Source organism: Hibiscus syriacus, unplaced genomic scaffold (assembly GCF_006381635.1).
Source record: "Hibiscus syriacus cultivar Baekdansim isolate YM2019G1 unplaced genomic scaffold, ASM638163v2 tig00112343_pilon, whole genome shotgun sequence".
NCBI lineage: Eukaryota > Viridiplantae > Streptophyta > Magnoliopsida > Malvales > Malvaceae > Hibiscus > Hibiscus syriacus.
This window is the reverse complement of record NW_024063306.1, coordinates 1,295,605-1,310,225: the sequence shown is the minus strand read 5'-3', so window position 1 is coordinate 1,310,225 and position 14,621 is coordinate 1,295,605. Positions and strand designations below refer to the sequence as shown.

Below are 14,621 nucleotides of genomic sequence, written 5' to 3'. Positions count from 1 at the left end.
ATATATTAATATTTTAAAATAATTAAAATAATATATTTTATTATATTTAAACTGTTAAAATAATATATTTTATATTTTTAATAATTAAATAATATATTATAATAATATAAAAAATTATTAAAATATTAATTATAATATATATACAAAATAATCGGACCGGGTTAGGTCAGTGATTTTTCACCTTAAACCCGACCCTGCCCCACCCTGAATTATTTTACTATATCCGCCCCGCCCTGAGCCCCAAAAATTAAAAAAAAAACTCGTATCGATCGGGTCGGGACCTGTCGGGTTCAGGTATTTTATCCATCCCTAAATATATATAATTTAATAAAAAAAATTCATTTTTTTATAAATTTGAAGTGAATATAATACTCGTTCAAAAACTCTCAACCAATTGACCATGAACGTTAGTGTCATGGTGGAAGCAGATAGTCTGGAAGTTGTTCGGATGCTACAAGAAAACTCTAATAGAGGCTTGATCTTTACTCTTCTAGACCGTGTTAACGAGCTGATAAACCGGGAATGGAATGTTACTTTGAGGCATATAAACCGGGTTGCGAATAAGGTGAGCCATAAACTAGCGAAGATAACTGCAACAAGAGGTGATGCTCACGTGGTCTTCTACTCTCCACCGCTGGAAGTTGTTAATTTAGTACAACAGGACTCTTGCTGTTTGTAATTTGGCAGTATCTAATTTTGTTTTTGTTTTTGTTTGGGTTTTGAATCTATAGCCTTCATATGGTTGGGTTTGGGTTTCTTCTGCTTGAACATTTGGATTCTGCTTGTCGTATCTAATTTTGCCACGTTATATTCAGCCCAATAAATTTGAAAATTAATAATCAAATTAAATAAAAATTAATTAATTAATTCAGTTATTTTGATTAGTTTGATTAATTTTAAATTGGATTAACTGATAACTGATATTTTAAGAAATACTTAATTATTGATCAATTTAATATTTAATTATTCAATTAATTAATCAAACTATTAATTTGATTCAAACCGAATAATTAGCCGATTGTCATTTGCACACTTTTTCTTTTTCCCTCCGTTTCGCATTATTTTCGAAATTCATTATTTTTTATTTAATTGTACAAATACTAAATTTTTTTTTTTTGAATTTGACGTCATAATTTTTTTTGTTGGAATTTGTAGTCATCCTGGTCGTAGAGATTCGAGTTTTACGAGAAAATCCAAATAAAATAAATTCTGGATAATTTAAAAAATAATTATAAAATTAGTTAAACAATTTCAGAAACAATAAAATAATAAATAAATTATCGACATTAACAAAACGTAAGAACTTGGAAAAGGTGCATCCTTTGCTCTCTCAGACTCTCAGTCACTCACCTTCTTAATCTTTAGTTGAGGAGAAATTTAGTGATGAAATTTAGTTGAGGAGAAGCTGATACCGGCGATTGCCGATGTCAGCCCTGTTTTCGATTATACATCCAGATTCTGCTTCATTGCTCCTTATGGGTATCTAAATCTCTATTCACCCTTTTATTTTTAGCTTGCGTTTTCCAATTTCAAAGCTTCATTTTTTTAATCTAAACCCATTTCTGTTCCTATTTTTCTTTTATTCACCTAATGAATGCTGTTGGAGTTTCCTCATTTTCCATCTTCGGATCAAACGGTATTCTTTTCTTATGGCAAAATAATTGGGGGTGGGGGGAATCAAATCTTGCTGAAGATTTGGGTATTTGCATTGTTGTTCAAGGGTTAGAGTTGCTGACATTGGTTCCAATATTTCTCATGATTGTTCCCTTATGGCTGACATAAGTTTTTGTTTGCTCTATTTAAGTTATTGATTGAATCCCCCCCACCCCAATTTTTTTTCCTGTTTTGCCGAGTATATTGATTTTACATGTTAAGCGTTGACCTTTATTTTTTTGCACGATGCTGATTCAATTAATCCTTTGCAATTCCAGGTCATTGGATAGAGGAAGTGGATTCATCTCTTTAGAGTATAGCAAATAATGTGATCATGTTCATATTTGTAGCCTAAAATAAATTATTCGAGATTTCTTTACGAGATTCTTGCCTTAAAAAGATCACCATTGTTTAAGTTTAGAGCTAGCAATGTTTTCTTTATGGTAGGATTCTGGTCTCTTAATGTATCACTTTTATTATGCCAAGGACTGGTGTAGATAGTTTTAATTTTTCACAAGGTCTTTCAAAGTTACTCAGATGCAAGAGACTAAATTGAAGAGAGCATCTTAATCTTTGGACTATGGTTGAGATTATTGCCATTTGCCAATAATTTTTGTATGCACATTTTAGGCATTTCATACGTATGTAATTGGTCAATTACCACCCATCGTTCATAACTATGTAAACTATTGAATCGTTTGAATATTATGTTGCATAGTGTTCTCCCTGCTATTGAAGAAATCTAATAGATAAATTGTTCCTGCAATGAATCTCTGGAGATCAGTGATAGTTGTCATTTCAAGTCTTGTTTGGACTTTAGTTGTCGATTCAATTGTTTCACTACTCGAAAACCTTTTGCACAAGGTCTATTTTTTACGCAGCAGTGCATTATGTCAAACTTTATGTGAGATTATCCTATTGCAAAAATCATCATAAACCAAGTAACGAACATGATTTATTCTGTGTAATTTTTTCTCGCCAACTGTTTCACAGTTTTAATTAACTACAATTGATTATGGGATTGTGATCATACTTCAATGTTTTATGTTCATGTTGCATTACGATTTCAAACTTTTGCTGCTAATGATAACCGCATTTTGAATTATGCAGTTGTGAAGATTGATTGAGGATTGGTCAATCAGTTGCATCAAGAATTACTTAAGATCCTTTAAGTACCAAAATCTTCTTTATTTGCATTATTAGCTTTGGTCAATTCTGAAAGCCTTGTGAACAATTGCTATTGCAATGTCCCTTTTATCCAGATTACGATGTATCACTGTGGATGTCACTGGGACCCTCATAGCTTATAAAGGGGTGCTTGGTGATTACTACTGCATGGCAGCAAAATCTGCTGAAATGCCATGCCCTGACTATAAACGAGTGCATGAAGGTTTCAAGCTTGCATACACAGAGATGGCAAAGAAGTATCCATGTTTTGGGTTTGCAGCAAAAATGCCGAACATTGTATGGTGGAAAACTTGTGTTAGGGATTCATTTGTCAGGGTAAGATATTTGTATTATGCTATCGAAGGAGTTATTTCATACTGCCGTTGCATATTTACCTATACAGAGTGAAGAGAGAGAGATTACTTGTTATGACATTAGTCTTATTTCGGTAACAGGCTGGATATGAGTATGATGAGGAGACATTTGAGAAGATATTTAGACGCATCTATGCTTTCTTTGGCTCATCTGCACCATATTCGGTATTTCCAGACTCCCAACCCTTCCTAAGATGGGCTCGTGAGAAGGGTCTTAAAGTGGGGATCATAAGCAATGCTGAATATCGGTACCAAGATGTGATTCTTCCAGCCTTGGGTTTGAACCAGGTAAAGTTGGATTGATAGCATATTCTTGGACTGCAATTCTTATTATGTTCACCTCTTTTTTATCTAGTTTGGGAGGAAATTAGTTTGATCATTCATGGGTTTGAAACCTTGTTGACTTATTTGTTTCCATAGTTGAAACTGTTGGTTACAGATATGAGGTAAGCGCGCATGTGTAAATCGTGGAAGTAGTACGACGCTGCAAATCTCAATGTGTACTTAAAAAATGTGGGATAGTTTGCTTGTTCCTCTGCGACATAATGCTGATGATATTTTTCGATTGTTGATTTTGGCTAGATAATTTAATCTGATGTTTGTAATTGAAACTCACATCTACATGGTGTTTTAGGGATCGTAGTGGGACTTTGGTGTGTTCTCTGGTCTTGAAGGAGTAGAGAAACCAAACCCGCGGATTTACGAGATTGCGCTTGAGAGGGCTGGCAGTATTGCAGCAGAAGAGACTTTGCACGTCGGTGACAGTTTGCGCAAAGACTATGTCCCAGCAAGGAGCGTGGGGATGAATGCCTTGTTATTGGATAGGTTCAAAACTCCCGATGCCGAGGAGTGGAGAAAATCGGGTGCTATTGTCCTTCCCGACTTGGAGGCGGTGCGGGAATTGCTTTCTTCAGAGAAGTCAGCTTCAACTTTTTAAGGAAATGCTCTGTCATCTGTAAATTGCTCTGTTTTAATCGTCTGGTTAATAAATATGCGATACTAGTACTTGCCAGTTAACTTACCAGATGGTATGAACGTCTTGAAATTTGCTGCTAAATAGTGTTATTTTTTTGTTCTGAATCATTACCAACATTGTCTTCTTTTGCGGATCATAGAAGAGAAGACTCTATTCCTTTCTTCGTTGTCTGTTTCACAATTTCCTCGTGAAGTACTGGCAGTAGCAAGTAATGTTAAATTATAAACAGAACTTTATTTCAGGAATTAAGTTACCCTAGTGGCACGAATCAGTGGTTTTCGTGACAAATGAATTGTTGTTATTCCTTAAAATTATGGGTTCGAGTAGGGATGACAACGGTTTGGGTTAGGATTAGGTTGGGTTAGGATCGGGTTTTTGTTCAACCCGACCCGAAAATATGTACCCTTCATCAGAACTCGATCCGACCCAAAAAGTATATATCCTCCATCTGACCCGGCTGGACCGAAAATATATCTTCACAAGACTTCAACCCGACCCGATTTTTTTAGTATAAATCCGACTCGATATAAAATAAAGATTTAATTAAAATATAATATTTTTTAAGGAAATTACATTATTATCTTCTGGTTGAGTTGAGTTAGAGTTTTTTCACCCTCTACCCGAACCTGACTCGACTCGAACCCGAATCTATTTTTTTTAAATCCGACCCCATCATATTCGGGTTAGATTATCATCCTTAGGTTCGAGCCTCATAGATGTCAAGGGTGTGAGCTTTTAATGTCAAAAAGTTGAGAGTTTATCTTTGAACATATACCGCCTTGTACTTACCTCAGATTAATAAAAAAACATAAGTTATCTCAGTAGTTAAAGGAATGATTGTTGTTCCTATAGATTTTAGATTCGATCACCAATGACCGCAGAGTATTTGAGCGTTTATTGTCAAATAGTTACCACTTGTATTCTCTAGATTAATAAAAAAGCCTTGGATTTAAAGAAATCTGTCAGGGCCCAAACCGAGAAACACAAATTTGGAGTCCATATAATATAGGTAGGGATGAGTTCGAGTTTAAAGTAATAAAATATTTGATCCGACTTAAAAAAAATAGTATAATTAATTTTTATATATTTATATACGGTTGTTGTAATATTCATTTCTTTATATTTTTTAATTAGGTATTTATTTTAATTAGTAAAAATAAAAATTATATATATATATATATTGAAACTTGAGTAGGATGAATCTTTTCTAAATCCAGATGAGATCACAAGTAGAGACATATTGTATTTGAATTAAATTCGAATGAACTAAAAACCCCAACCGATGTATGACCAGACTTAATTATAGATAGCATTGGATTTAAATAACTCTGCCAAGGGTCAACTGAAGCGAAGCCCAATTAGAGGTGAGTGAGGAGCCCCCTGTATCATATGGAATTGATCGATTACGAAGGGGAGTTGGCCAGCTGGGCTGTTATTTCATAAGCGGCCGCCGCGGCCACCGCATCTTATTTAAACTTCCGCCAAACCCAAGCTAAAATTGCTGCGCGTTTTTGTTTCTCTGCCAAAGACATGCCACAAGGTTGTTATATTTTTGCCCATTCTTCTGTTTCGAGTCGATGTGTAATATCGATAAATAAGAGACGAGTTAATGGTATTTGAGTTTGATGCAAATGCAGAACTCCCTGGGCTTTACTACGATGATGAGAAGAACAGGTATTTCCCGATTAAACCACGCATACCTGGATCGTCTTCCGTTCCGCCGTCCCAAAACAAGCCTCTTTCTAGCTCCGTTCAGGTAACTCCCTAATAACGCCCGATTCTTGCTTCCTCTTCTTTATGCTCGAATCAAATGATTCTTTCAGTAATTCATGTGTGTACTTCTGAATTTATTTTGCATCTGCTTCCGTATTTGAGACCTTTCGAGCTTTTTCATTTGAAACGCTTTTCATCTGATCATAACCATTATAATTACGATATTTAATTCTCGCGGTTTTTCACTGCTAACTGTTTCTTTCTTAACTTTTAACTTTACTATATGCATACTTATAGGCTATTGTTTTGCGCCTTTCTTGTTGCAGGCAACCAAGTTATTTCCACAAACCAGTGCTCCTACCTCTAGGCTTCTTCATCTCAGAGAGTTGAACGGCGGTTGTTTTTGTTATGATCGAGGGAGGCATAGCTTTCAGGAGGAATTCCACAAGTTACATGCGTCTAAACCCGTGGTAATCTGCAAGTTGCCTTTTTTCACTTTCCAATTATCCAAAATTTACAAATTATTCATGTTAGTATACTAGCACATTAGTCATTCTTTAGCATTCTAGAGGATTAATCAGAATTTTGTTCCCTAAATTTCGTAATGATAATCACTTAGTCTTCATTACCTTGTGTTACAACATTCTAGATTTATTTCAGGTTTGGAGATATGGTGGGACAGACACAAATTTAACAGGAGTCAATATACGTTTTAGTGCTTTGGAACATACTCAAATTGATGTACAGACACTGGACGGTCAAATGGAAACAGAAGTTCTGCTTGCGGGCAGTATAGATGGCTCCTTGAGGTATTATATAGAGTTGGAAATAGACATATAGATGTATTTGCATCCTCTTCCATGTACAAGATGTCTTCAAAATATTTTCTGTTGTATAAAATTTACAACTTTAGATGGACCTATAATCTATTAACACACGATGCATAAGCTGTTAGCATTTTTTGCTCCTATTACATGCACGGCCGTCAAAATACAATTTGCCGAAGTGTGTCATTGATTACTCTGCTTAGAGTAATGACATCTTATTTAGAATAATTGTCCTTCCAGTGATAATACATCCCCGAAGGACTGGACAGTTGGGTGACCTAGGCATGCCATCCTTCTTGCAACTTGCAATGAAGTGTGATATAAATAGGAGTCTTTCTGTTCGTTATACCATCTAAATTAGGTATTTTTCTCAATTTTGTTGCAACATTGGAATTTCTACATATCTTTTCTTCCTCACAATGATCTAGTGTTACTCTTGCATTACCATCTAACATTATATATCTCTTACAATTGTTGTGTTGGAGCTTTTACATGTTATGTTGCATGATCATTCTCCTACTACTGCAACATACATGTGTTAGTATGTTGGACCTTTTACATGTTGTGTTGCATGATCATTCTCCTATTATTGCAACATACATGTGTTAGAAAAAATACTTCTACAAAATGAAGACGTTAACATTGACTAGTACAAACAATAATGAATAAATGAAAATAACGGAATAAAATTATTGTGTCGTGTAAACCACTGCCTTAGAAGCAATTTCGCCTGGATTGGTGTAATCCAAAAAGTGGAGCACCCCCACCACCCAAAAAAAAAACCCAAGGTTAACACAGTCTTCCAAACTTTGTATACCTGAAATAAGGAAGTGGAACTCTCTTGGTATTGCTCTTTTCAAAGAGAAAAAAAAAAACAGAGAAGCAAATAAATTTTGGCGTGTCAAATAATGAATTGCAGCTTGGTATTTATAAGGAAAGACCAGGGGTAAATCAGTAAGAATGACGAGTCAGTTATCACAAAATCTCTATTGCCCCAAATATAATTTAAAATTTAAATCTTATTTAAAAGTAGTAAGATTTCCACTTTTTTTTTTTGTTTGAATTATCCAACAACATGCACTTGTTCTTTCTCACTTCCAATTTTCAATTAAGCTCTATATTAAATTGTATTTATAAGCATTTGTCGCATTGAATTTCTATTTTCTTCTAGATGTTATTGTGACATAGGTGTATCTTCTTTCAATGGCATTGCAAAGGAACTTATATATCATCCATTTTCTTTGAAATCTTCTATCAGAGTTGCGGCACTTTATAAACATTTGGATTGTGTTTTAGCTATCGCTTTTGATGTTTGTTTTTTCGTGCAGTCTCTTGAAGGTTGGAAGTCAACACCATTTTGACTATGGGATCACGTACATTCCTAATCATGTTTGGCCTTTCACCAAAGGGGAGGCAGAAAATGGAAAAACACCTCCTTATGTCTGGAGGCCTGCAGCTGCTCCACTCCGTATGCCATCAAGAATATCTTCTCTGAGATTGTGTGAAAAGCAATCTTTTTTTTCAAACAATGATTCCAAAGTCCAATGCGCATTGTATCCTTCAGCGATTGCTTATCTTGACAAACTCTTTAATATTTGTCTTCTCTTAGAATCATTTATTTAATTTATGTGAAGCCAACACTTAAATGTTCCTTGAGCTGAAGACACTAAGTTATATCGTTTAAATCCACTGGATAGGAAAAACAATTTTTTATTAGATTCGTATCTCTCTGATATGTTGACAACTGTCGTGGTCCTCTAGATTTGCTGTTCAAGAAAGGTCCTGGTCCAACTTCTTAGTCAATATATGAATGGTCCCTTTTTCCTCTTAGCTGAAGACATTAATTCCTGAAATATTCTAATCTTCTCTATGATCTGGGTGGCCTATAGTTCAGTCGTTTATGGAGCATGGAATGGCACTTTACCTAATGGACATAATTCATGGGTTATATGATTTAATGTGCTGCAGTCTGCACTCCAGCCATAAATTCCTCAACTTTTCTTATACATTAAGAGATTTGTTTTTTCACCTGCAATATCTTAACATATAAAACAGGATAACTACACTGGGATCTGAGAATTCTGGTGGATTTATTTATATTCTTAATCTCCTGGAACCAGTGGATTTTACTTCTCGATTGGATCAAAGGCTACGCACGGTTGCTTCTTTTGACCATACCATTTGGACTGCTGATTATAATTCTCATAAAGCTCAAGTAGTAATTGGCAAGTTTCTTGTTTCTCTCATTTGCTTTTAAGCTTTTGGTCTTGTTAAGTTATGCTTGTTTTGTATTTGCAGCATGGGATTTTATAGCTTTCCAAAATTTTATGACATATCTATTCCTATAATATGCTTTGTCCTCTAGATGGAATCAATGACCTTTCTTCCTAGTCTTTAGTTTGATCAGTAACGCAAGGTCCTTCGCTATCATCTCCAGCCATGTCTTACTCAGTCTAGTCTAGAGATGTTGAAGTAAACAATTCCCCTTGTATTAGACATAAATTTGTGCCCCTTTGGGTTAGGGTTTAGCATTTTCTACATTTTCTCTACTTTTCTTCGATCACAACTGCAATTAATTGGGGAATTCTCGTGATAGTTATGTTGATGTAGCATTCCTCTCGCGGTATCTTATTTGAACAATTGTCCTTTCCTGACAATATAGAAAAATGAAGCGGTGTGTGACTTTTAGTTGCTTTTATCTTTCTGCCTGTAATGACCAGACACTTATATATGCCCTTTTTTCTATTGTTATAGGAACCAATGCTGGAGCTGCCTTGGTTGATGTCGAAAGAGGAACATCAAAATGGGTGTGTCGTAGTAAAAGTGATGTTTTTGCACTACAATTTGATCAGACAGTAAGTATAATATCCTTCAAGGTTTTGGCCAGTGATCTTGAAGTCCTCTTTGATAATATATCCGTTTGTAAGGGGAAAACAGTTTCATTATTATTAGAAATTTAGAATTCAATGTTGCTTAGTTTTGTTTCTCCTGTCACCTAAAGGATTTTGAGGTTCTGGACCTTTATTAGTCAGTTTGAAGCTATTTATTGTTTTTTATTCATCTTAACTAGCGGCATAATGTTCTTTTGATAAAGCATGTATGATATATGCTCTGAGTCTGGCAAGGAAGCATTGAAGCTTGCAGCATACATATACCTTCAAGTTAATCCTCAATGTAACTTATTTCAGGGAAATATTGTTCTTTGTGGACTCAGAAACGGAGCAATTGTCACTTTGGATGTTCGTGAGAACCAGGAGCGCATAGTTTCTAGACTTACTAAGCTTCAAACACCATACTCTTCATCAGGAAGAAGTAATCGGAGAAAATGGTTTGAGGTATCAAGTTCCATTTAGAGATCTAATCACAGTTTTATATCTGCGTGTGATGAAGACAAATGATTATTCTGAAACTGGGTTGTGTTTTTAACAGTAGACATGATACATATCACCATCTTTATCTTCTTTCACAACCTGATGAGGTTCCACGATTGCAAATCATGGATACTGCAGTTGTTTATTGTGCTTTTTAGTTTTTTCATATATAACACGATGTTACTTTAGTTATAAAAAAAAACAAAAAACACGATGTTACTTTAATTCATGCTTCATTCCATCTAGTATCTGGGAAACATGTTGAATATTTAACTAGGAAGTTCTTTTTTATTGCATCAGAGGTTTATGCTTCTGGTTGTCATGTTTTACAGATCAGAGGACTCGTATCTCCTTCTCATACAATTTATATGCCATCATCTATTTCTAGGTTGGTGAGTTACGATGTTTTCCTTAACCTGCTTTATGGTCTTCTTCATTTGCTTTGAGTTTATTAACTCCTATGTTTTCTTACCTCAAGTTTGGTATCACTTCAATCCTATGATCAATACTTCTTAGCAAGCTCGATGGATGGTTGGGTTAGTTCCTTTTGTCCAGTTAGCTCTTATGCTAGATTTTGCTTTGCTGATTTATTGCCTTCGTACCTAATTTCCCTATGTTTATGTGGATGGATACTATTTTTCGTATTGACGACTTGATAGATGAAGCTTTACGATCACCGACTAACTAAGAGAGGGGCTGTACAATCATATGGAGGGCATGTGAATTCCCATTCTCGTATACAGCTTGCAGTTGACCAATATGAGAGATTTGTTATGTCAGGTAAGGTTCGACAACAGCAGTATGAATGGTCATACACTGTTTAGCTGATTTAAGACCTAAGTCCCAACAACATTTTGATCTTCAGGCGGTGAGGACTGCTATTTACGATTGTGGAGTATCAAGTCTGGTAAGATGCTATTCGAGGAGAAAATTTCCAATTCTATTCCAACAACAATTTGCTCTTCCTTTTGCTTTGCCCAGCGGGGTTATACAGTAATTTGACTTGTTATTGTACACTCTGTTTATAAAAATACCAACAGGAAGCGTGGACCATAACTGTGGGGCATGGCTTGGATCAGAAGAAGGGCTATTCCACATGAAGTGGCCCTGAGTTGGAGGCGTGGATTTTTGTGAGTGAGACTTGACGCTTTGAACTCGCCAGGGTGGATTCTTTATGGTTTCTGGTGGTGCAATGCCTAGAGGCCAGCTTTGATGATAGTAGTTTTGGGGGTAGAGGGGGAGAGGGTTTGTAATTGTGTATTGTAGAGGGGGAGAGGGTATGCAATGGGATAAGGATTTGCTTCTTGAAACTTCTTGTGAACATAGGATGAGGGAAAGGTGATAAAATAAAAACCGTAGTTAAATAGAGGTTATGCATTCAAGTCAAAAGGATAAGGGTATGTCCAAACTTTCTACTGAAGAGAATTATAAAATAATATCAACACTACAGATATACCAATGATAATTGGAAAGGCTGTGACCAAGTACAGTGCCCCATAACCCTGCAAACACAAATGGTAGACTGTAAATTATATACGTGTTATAAAATGTAAGATGAAAATCAACTGTCAAAGATTTCAGACAATTTCACTTTTAGCTCTTAAACACACATGGACCCTGAACAAAAGTGAAAGAATAGAAATGGTTTTGAAGAGAATTGAATGTAAAAAATCAATGATAAATGAAGCATTTTATAAGCCCCAATAAGGGCTGGCAACACATTTTCATGATTTGATATATTTTTGATGGAGAGTTGCAACTTTGGGAGTGGAAGATTTGATGGAGAGTTGCAACTTTGGGAGTGGAAGAGCATGCCCAACATATTCTCTTTTTTTTTTTTTTGAATTTCCAGGTGAGTGATTCGAATATGCCCCAATATATGACATTCTTAGCATTTATCAGAATCCTCATTGCAAATAGCTAATCTTTCAGAACAAAATTGATGCAGAAACTGATAACAAATTTACTAGTAAAGAAACTAGTTGTTGGAATCTTAATAAACTGGGATAAGAAAACAAACCACTGCAGGGGGGACTTCTGTTTCATCACTAGTTTCAACATCTTCAATTTCAGCAGCAGAATCCCAATCGATATTTAGCCTCTTAGCAGCTTCTCTAGGATTAACACCAGTGTCTGTCGCCCTTGCATAGAGGGATTTGCTACGTTTCTGCTTCGGTGCTTCCACCTGCTTATTAAAGACATCAAGCATTCTTGAATTACCATCTAAAAATGAATACTCCTTGATCAATTGTTTATATAGCAATAATGGGAATAATATAAGTAACCTCATTGGGATTAATCACCTATGTAGAAGCTGGGGAAAATACACAAAGCAAAGTAATGGAAGTTGAACTCGGAAGAAGCTTAGGATGATGACACAACTATAGAGTTGATGGAAGTTGAAGACATGGGAATGGGGGACGAGTAGCATTACAGTTTTTGGATCATTTAAAGTGTTCACTTATTTTCCTTTCGGTGGAAGCAAAGTTACATTTTTGAAATTCAAGCTTTCTACATCCATGAGAGATTCTACAAAGTGGGTAGATGACAAGCAGATTCCATGTATATGTTAGGCCAAAGACAAGCAAAGCTAACTTTCAAAATTCATAATAACTCAAATACACAATACAAGCAGACAAACAAGTTTACAAATGTGTCATCGATGTTGATCGTAGTTTAACTAGCTTTGACCAAGGTCAAGTAATTCCATTCACATGTGACTACGTGGGTAGCTAGCTTCCTAGAATGAGTTAAAATGATTCACAAAGAGAGAACATATTCACTGGGAAAGATATGTGACTCAGAAACTAAAATACTCACAGAAAAGGACTAAACCTACAAGACTTCAATAGCTATTCAGTCTACTAGTCATCCGAAATTCATCATGAAAAGAATTCCTCCATTGGTTTCTAAAGTTTCTCATTTTTCTGATATGGAAGGAATTACTTCAAACTACTACCTGTAACCATCTTCCCTAAACGTCTACAAGTCACTTGAATTCTCATCATGATATGAATTTTCTCCATCGGTTTCTAAAGTTTCCCCTTTTACTGATATGGAAAAGGGAACTACTTCAAACTACTACCTCTAATCATCTTCTCGAAAAGTTAATGCGCCGGATATACATAAAGGAATTACCAAATCCATGTTGCTTAGAAGCTACATGATGAGCCATATGTACAACGGTGAAAAAAAATCACTTGTCAACGGATAGGGAAATTTGGAGATGGCTAAAAGAACAGGTACAGATGAAAACAAATAGGTTAACAAAAGGAAGCAAACCTAGTGAACGTAATCCTCAGCTAGAAGCAGAAACTAAAGAGTAAGGGCATAGTCTAAACTAAACAAAAACATACTTCTACATTGGGCCAGTTGGTCATTTCCTCAGCTAGCATCTTGAGAGCAACACGATTTGTGGGGATCTTCCCTTCATTGACCTGGTAAAACAGAAACAAACGGCACATATACAAATTGAAGGTACGCAGGGCCATACTATTAAATCGTAGCCACAATGTGATTCGTAACGATTTTTAAGGTTATAGTGACAATGAAATTGTAATTACAATTTAGAAACCTAGTTATTTTTAAGAAAAAGTTCACGTCGACCGCGATCTCAATTTATTATTATGAGGGAGGCAGGGAAAGAGTGTTCACTTGTTCCAGAGCCTCCACAAGATCATCTCTGGTAGGGGCATCGGGATCTTCAATGCCGAGCAATCTCCTTCTCTCAACTTCCCTAGGGTCCTCGATCATCACAGTAAGTTTAACCTGCATATACAAAACATAAGTAAAACAGAAGGAAAGAAACAAACAAATCATTAAACTACTACCACTACTAGTAGCTGTAGCATTACATACCTCATTGAATAACATGTCTCGGTTCTTTCTGAGCAGTTCTAAAACCTAATAGTAAACAATAAGCAGATTCCATTAACGGGGTGTAGTGGGCTGCTACAAGTATATTCGCTGCTAATAATGGAAACCGTTACGGATCTTAATCGAAGTAAAGGAATGCTCTTACTCTTTGAACTTGGCGAACTCTTTGGAAGTCCACATCATCTTCTGGTTGGCCATCACCATCTTCATCTTCATCAATTTGCACTTGTCGTGTGCCTTCCTCACCCTTACCTACACCAGCAACGAGCAGAACTCCACCACCGATCCTCCGCCTCCGGAGACTCGTCAAACTGTAGACTTTGTTCAACCTGAGATTCACTGACAATGATTTACATGTGGATAGGGTTTTAGGTGCAGGAGGAGATGAGATTGAAGATGAAGAAGATGCCAATGGCATTTGGAACGCTTGCAAAGTCCCCATTTATCACTGCCAGTCGTTAATTTTCTAGCCTCAAAATTGGCTCCGATAAGGCTGGTTATGGGTCGGAACGCAATAAAAAAAAACTAATAAAATCGTAATATTTCCTAAATATTTAAGAAATAATTGTATCATATTGAATCTGAATTTTTTATTTTAAACTTGGGATTTACAGGAAATGTTACTGTGCAAGTTAAAATCATATAGTTTAGATGAATTTGTTCA

General features: G+C 35.7%; 2 protein-coding genes and 1 pseudogene across 3 annotated transcripts; 2 read left to right on the top strand and 1 right to left on the bottom strand.

The window, feature by feature from the left end:
- Positions 1-2,539: 2,539 nt before the first annotated feature.
- On the top strand, positions 2,540-4,138 carry LOC120177928 (annotated as a pseudogene).
- A 1,462-nt stretch (positions 4,139-5,600) lies between these two features.
- Positions 5,601-11,483, top strand: LOC120178001. Of its 2 annotated transcripts, XM_039183976.1 has the most exons (13): positions 5,601-5,710; positions 5,808-5,926; positions 6,210-6,353; positions 6,544-6,692; positions 8,039-8,263; positions 8,766-8,935; positions 9,465-9,565; positions 9,899-10,045; positions 10,414-10,469; positions 10,560-10,617; positions 10,741-10,861; positions 10,947-10,988; positions 11,122-11,483. In XM_039183976.1, exons 1-13 carry the CDS (start codon positions 5,701-5,703, stop codon positions 11,190-11,192), a joined length of 1,413 nt encoding a protein of 470 aa, XP_039039907.1. In that variant the 5' UTR covers positions 5,601-5,700; the 3' UTR covers positions 11,193-11,483. The 2 variants fall into 2 exon arrangements, with proteins under 2 accessions (XP_039039907.1, XP_039039906.1); XM_039183975.1 differs by lacking the exon at positions 11,122-11,483 and having other exon boundaries at positions 10,947-11,114.
- Positions 11,419-14,455, bottom strand: LOC120178002 (ycf3-interacting protein 1, chloroplastic-like). The gene is made up of 6 exons (XM_039183977.1): positions 14,103-14,455; positions 13,940-13,984; positions 13,736-13,849; positions 13,438-13,518; positions 12,102-12,266; positions 11,419-11,583 (listed from the first exon to the last, which is right to left on the bottom strand). Exons 1-6 carry the CDS (start codon positions 14,397-14,399, stop codon positions 11,494-11,496), a joined length of 792 nt encoding a protein of 263 aa, XP_039039908.1. The 5' UTR covers positions 14,400-14,455; the 3' UTR covers positions 11,419-11,493.
- Positions 14,456-14,621: the final 166 nt, after the last annotated feature.